The 6159-nt window shown below is 42.2% G+C and overlaps 1 protein-coding gene across 3 annotated transcripts in view; it reads left to right on the forward strand.

The window, feature by feature from the left end:
- slc13a1 (solute carrier family 13 (sodium/sulfate symporter), member 1) overlaps positions 1 to 6159 on the forward strand; it is a 33917-nt gene that overhangs the window by 15854 nt on the left and 11904 nt on the right. For 2 of the 3 annotated variants that reach the window (XM_015387437.1, XM_015387436.1), the window contains exons 8-12: positions 1917 to 2074; positions 2230 to 2349; positions 3673 to 3771; positions 4257 to 4358; positions 5823 to 5914. In XM_015387437.1, the coding sequence (XP_015242923.1) occupies positions 1917 to 2074; positions 2230 to 2349; positions 3673 to 3771; positions 4257 to 4358; positions 5823 to 5914 (571 nt within the window). The remainder of the gene's footprint in view (positions 1 to 1916; positions 2075 to 2229; positions 2350 to 3672; positions 3772 to 4256; positions 4359 to 5822; positions 5915 to 6159) is intronic. The other variant, XM_015387438.1, reaches the window with a different exon arrangement.

A 6159-nucleotide genomic window follows, 5' to 3' on the forward strand; every position in this document is an offset into this window, starting at 1 on the left:
ATATATATATATATATATATATATATATATATATATATATATATATATATATATATATATATAAATAAAGGGATACAGACAAAACAAGGCGCAGCGGGTTGAGATTTCTTCAAGGGGGGCTATAAAATCAAAGTAGACATATACCAAAAACCAATCCAACATATACTAAGTTATCACACCAGTATATAGGAATGCCAACAAAAAACATTTTACAAACACCTTATAAAAACAAAACATAATTTCATGTCCAGGTTTACTTTTTGTACATAAATCTTGCCCTTCTGAGGCTTTGTGAAGGTAAATCTGTGTTTCCACGGTCCAATATTGTGTCACAAACCTAAAAAAATTATTAACCTGTTTAATAATGGAGAAACTATTAGTCAGCTTTAGAATTTTTTAATATAAAAAAACTATTTTCTGAGAATGTGTTTGCTTAAGACCAACTATGCAAATGAACAAACATGTAGAAAAAAATAGAATATATTCTATTATTTTCCATGTGATTCCCAGATTGTTCATTCTTCTTTGCCTTTTCTAAAAAGTGCTTTAAATCAGTCCTAGCTGTTTTTATCTATGCTGGCTCAGATCCTGACCTTTGAAAAAAGAGACAGGGAGGCAGGATAAAGCCTTAGCCTCGCTGCATGCAGTTAGCCTAGCCTTGGAGCTAAACCAGGCCTGGAAAAACACAGAGTGAACCGTCTGCATCTGTCTATGGTCTGCTGATTGGATGAAAAAATCTGAGTGTGATTGGCTGACGGTGTGGTTCATTTACATACATTTATGAAGTCACAAGCGTAGAGACAGAGCCAAGCGCACAGCTGGTGTTGAGAGTGGAAAGAGCATGTGGAGCGCGTGCAGAGATGGAACTGAGGTCAAGGACAGTGGGCTAAGAAGAGTTGAGCACTTGCCAGAGCAGGTGCGTGTTGTCCCACTGCGTGCTCACACAGAAGGTAAATGGTAAATGGCATGTACTTATATAATGCCTTTATTCAAGTCAGGAGACTTTACACTACATTCATTCACCCACACACTGATGGTGGAAAGCTACATTGTAGCCACAGCTGCCCTGGGGCTCACTGACAGAAGCGGGGCTGCCGTACACTGGCGCCACCGGGCCCTCTGACCACCATCAGTAGACAATGCAGGTGAAGTGTCTTGCCCAAGGACACAACGACACTGAAAGCCAGAGCCGGGGTTTGAACCGTCAACCCATCGATTTCAGGGCAAACTCCTTCATCCAACGCCACTGTCGCCCCAAAGGCACAAATATCGCTCCATAAATATGGCTTCATACGCGCTTAGCTCTTCTTTACCCGCCTCAGAGCAGAAATACGTCACCAATCTGGCCAAAAATGAAAGGAAGCGTTTTAGGATTTAAAGGTTAAATATTTATATTGCAAATTTAAAAAATATATATAAATATAGTTTGAAATATTTTTTATAAATATAAATTATAAAATATAAATGTTATTATTTAACTTTCTTTTTTTTTTTTTTCTTAATCAAGGTCATTGTGCTGGTGGTGCGGCACCCTAGCGCCATCTATTAGCCAGCTGCCACTGGACACATTAATGTCCGATGTTCCACGGTGGTGGTGGCATTATGGTCAGGAGAAGCCATCATAGGGTCCTGCAGCAGCGAGTCTGCCTCTGATTGAATGTGTTGTTTCATTCTTAAAAGCCTCCCATTGGCTGAAATTCAACGGGTCTTTAGAGCAAAGTGGGACGGGGTGCGATTACTTTTACACAGTCTGCTCTGAAAATCCTCTTCTTTTGTATCAAAACTGGTTTGATCTGAAATATTTCAGGAAGACCAGAAGGTAAAAGATGAAAAAAGCTGTAGGGGGTGAAATGTTTGTGATTGTGCTGCAGATGGCTCCCTCCTAGGGTTCATTTCTCTGCTTTGTCATCCTGCAGGCTACAGCGTGCGTTCCAGCCGCCGTCAGCGGGAATAAACAGGACCTAATGTTGTGCAAAGCCATGTGCCTCGGCATCACCTACTCCTCCAACATCGGTGGCATCAGCACGCTGCCAGGAACCTCTCCCAACCTCATCTTCTCTGAGTATCTCAATCAGTGGGTGGCTAACTTTCTATCTACATCATTCATGCTTTGGAAATGAGACACAAAAACAGACTGATAGTCTGTGGATATGAATCAGTGTTTGGACAGCAATCACCATCACTCTGATCTTGTTTGCATTCAAACCGTCCACCTGTCTTCACTCTAAGGATTTACCCAGAATGCAATGCCATCAACTTTGGGAACTGGCTGCTGATGTGCCTTCCCATCAGTCTCATCATGCTCCTGCTCACATGGGTGTGGCTTTACTGGCTGTTCCTGGGCTCAGAGTGAGTCAGCCATTCCATGCATGTTTATCTGCTCTGTCCTGTGAATCACAACAACTTTCATTCTCAATGATTTAAACATTTAAGGTGAATTTATTTCACCTAAAAAATAAAAAAAATAAATTAAATAGTAGTTTGATTTTCTATGTTTAATCATTTCTGGATATCTGGTGTCCCTGGATTGTTGTGGTCAACCTAAACCTGACATCTGAAACATTTCAAACAGGAAAAAAAGAGTCTGGATGACTAAAAAATTAAAGGGGAAACTAAGAGTCATGTTTTGCTTGTATAATGCAACACGTCTGTATATAGTGGCTGAGGGGGGCAAACGTGCTATAAGTACAAAGATTGGATTAGTTGCAGCATCATTCCTGCGTCTGCAGAATCATTTTCACTTTGCCCTTCTCCATCTTCTGACTGCAGCAGTTAAATGCTGCTGTGTTTGTGATTTGAGGTCTGTGTGTTTTTGAGTTATTCAATGGTTTTGATTGCATAACTTTTTCTATTATGTATCTGTAGCGGGTTTCCACTTGACACAGGTCTAAAAAGCTTGTTTATGTTCTTTAAATGATGCAACATTTCTGAGGGAAATGAAGCTTGTTGGCTGTGAAGGTGGAGAAGCTTTTCAATCCACACCCAACAGTTCCTGGTTCAACCACTGGGGACCAACCGCCGCTCTCAGCCCACCAATCAGGGTTTATCAGAGAATTCCTTAGGAAATCTGGGCGGGGAGACGATGAACCAGTCTTCCTGCAGTCCCACTCAACACTTGTTGATGACATCATTCTTAGAGATTTCTGATTCGTGCTAGATGGAGACGGGAGGCCATTAATAAACTCTACATGTATGTTCATCATGATAACCTGGCAGGCTGCAGAGCTAATGCGCTTCTGAGGTCCCTGTTCATCAGATAATAAAGGACGCTGCCATCAACACGAGTCAACATGTTACTGATCAGCCAATTTCCTTTCAATGATGCCACAGCTTCACAGAAGAGCTTCTAAATGAGAAGAACTGAAGGAGGCTTGTTAGGAAAAGCAATAATCACTCAACCACAGAGGCTCTGCTAAACTGAAGTCTATCTAAATTAGATGCATCAATGAACATCAGTGAGAGCATATCTGTCCACAGAGAGAGATTTCACTATCATCAGTCATCAATGTTTATGATTTATTTTTGTTGAATCTTCTACTTTTACATACTCATTACACATTAGGCTGTAGATAACTCAGATAGATCGAACCTTAGCATGGAGGATAGACTTTAGAGACAGAGAGGCGCCTTTCTGCTTCTCTCCCAGTAAACATCTGCCCATCATCTGGACAGCTTCAGCTTCCTGTGGCGCTGCAAAGGAGAGCGCTCCCAGAAGGAGGAGGCAGCACAAAGGGTTATAGAGGAGGAGTACAGGTCCCTGGGAGCCATGAGGTGATCATTCATTCATTCAATCGTTCATTAATTCATTCACACCTTCATTCATGCACTCCTCCCTTCCTTCTTTCATTCAATCTTTCAGTCATTCATTCACTCCTGCATTCCTTTATTCATTCACATCTTCATTCATTCATTCATTCATTCATTTACTCCTTTAGTCATTCATTCCTTCCTTCCTTCAGTCATTCAGTCACTCTTTCAGTCATTCACTCCTCCCTTATTCATTCACTATTCATTCATTCACTCTTTCAGTCATTCCTTCCTTTCTTCAATTATTCATTCATTACTCCTTTAGTCATTCATTCACTCCTCCATTCATTCATCCATTCATTCACTCCTCCATTCATTCATCCATTCATTCATTCCCTCTTTCTTTCCTTCCTTCCTTCCTTCCTTCCTTCCTTCCTTCCTTCCTTCCTTCATCCTGTGTATCTTTGGCTGTGAGTCAATCCGATGTGTTTTTCGGCCATTTTATCCAGGCCTCAGGAGATCTTTACCGGCTTGATGTTCCTGCTCATGGTGCTTCTGTGGTTGACCAGATCTCCAGGTTTCATGCCAGGCTGGGCGTCTCTCTTCCCCCAGTGAGTGAATTTTTCACACGGCTGTTAAACCTTATCCAGAAATTGAAGACAACTCACCTCCATCCAGAGGTGTCCTTGTTCTGAACATTATTGGATATAACCAGGTCAGAATGGGTAGTAAGAGCAGCAATCCCTTATTTAGGGATTAGTAATCTGACTCATTTCAAGACGGCCCAGTCGGCCTCAGCGGCTGGCCGCTCACATGAGCCTGGTTCTGCTGGAGGTTTCTTCCTGTTCAAAGGGAGTTTTTCCTCTCTACTGTCGCTACAAGCATGCTTAGTTTGAGGGATTGCTGAAGAGTCAATGCAATTAACTAGTTTTCCTGAGGCCCCTGTCACACCTTGCTGATTTATCCAGTGTTTGCCTGAAGCCCCAGAATCTCCTAAAACGCTGGCATATGCTGAACTTTCTATGTATTTATTCCATTCTGGGCGTATATATAGAGTATTCATAACGAGTCCAGAACTTCTGTCCAACGACAGCCTAACTTCTTCATAATGCACGGCAGCATAATGCCCATCAAAAATGATGCACACACCAGTGTCCTGAGGGGGGGAGCAATGCGCCTGCAGGAAAAGATTCTTTGATCGCCGTTTTAACCTTGCTGCTGTTCACAGCATGCTAAAAAACAAAAAGAAAAAATAGAATAAATAAAAAGAAAAAGAAAGAAAGAAGTTTTTTGGTGGCAGCAGATTGAGCGTCATGTCTGCTAAGAAGTTTGGTGGGCATGAACGCAGGGAGGATCCATCACCCTCACCTTCTGGCTCAGAAGGTGAGGGTGATGGGGATGAAGTCTGGAGGAAAACTGACGGTTTCCTCCTGTGAACCCCCTTTATACCAAATCGCTGCCAATACGCCATTATACAGTAGCTGGAAGTTAGAAACACGTTCAGCGCTCGTCTGGAACACGTCAGATACCTTGATATGAGTTTGAGAGAAGTTCTTGATAAGTTACGCAGAAGTTATGCAAAAGTTACTCAGAAGTTTAGGATAAGCTAGACGCCACGACTGATGAGGAACTGACACTGAACGTATGTCAACCATCAGATAGCTGACCTGGAACTGATGATGTAATTTTTAGCATGCTGTATGTATAAATCATCAAGGTGTGACAGGAGCTTTAGATAGAAAACATTGAATCAATCTGACTGGAATATCTGGTGAACTGTAAAGTGCCTTGAGATGACATGATGTGAATTGGCGCTTTAGAAAAAAACCCAAACTGAACTGAATTTAGGGCAGTTAAAGTAACTAACTGGGTAATTAGGACACCCTGACCTACTGGTCCTTCTGCCTCAGTGGACAAAGTTCAGTGGGATTAGTAGAAATACTGTTTCTCTCCTGCTCCTCCAACCCTGCTCAGAACTATAGAGAAGAGTTAAAAAATCTTCAAGAAAAAAGAGAAAAGTTTGAATCCAAAAAAAAATCTGCCACCATTCATTTCTCCTTCCTTCACTCTGACAGCCACCCCGGCTTCATCACTGATGCTACTGTGGCTTTGATGCTGGGCCTCGTGTTTTTTATCGTCCCTGCCTACGGACCTGACAGAAAATACGGTAACAGCACTTCCTGACGAGATAAAAACATGTTTTAGATTGTCTGTCTGTCTTGTTTCAATGCCTTGAGGGTCTGTGTTCACCAACCTTTAGACGTGTCTCTGCTTCAACATGCCTGACTCTAATACAGTAGCAGCCATTCAAAATTTCCCCAATTTCCTTGGCTGATCCTTGGTTGGCCCTTGGCTGGTCCTTGGTTGGCTCTTGGCTGGTCCTTGGCTGATCCTTGGTTGGCCCTTGGCTGG

The sequence above is a fragment of the Cyprinodon variegatus genome, unplaced genomic scaffold, assembly GCF_000732505.1.
Source record: "Cyprinodon variegatus isolate N-32 unplaced genomic scaffold, C_variegatus-1.0 Scaffold394, whole genome shotgun sequence".
In the NCBI taxonomy this organism is placed as follows: Eukaryota; Metazoa; Chordata; class Actinopteri; order Cyprinodontiformes; family Cyprinodontidae; genus Cyprinodon; species Cyprinodon variegatus.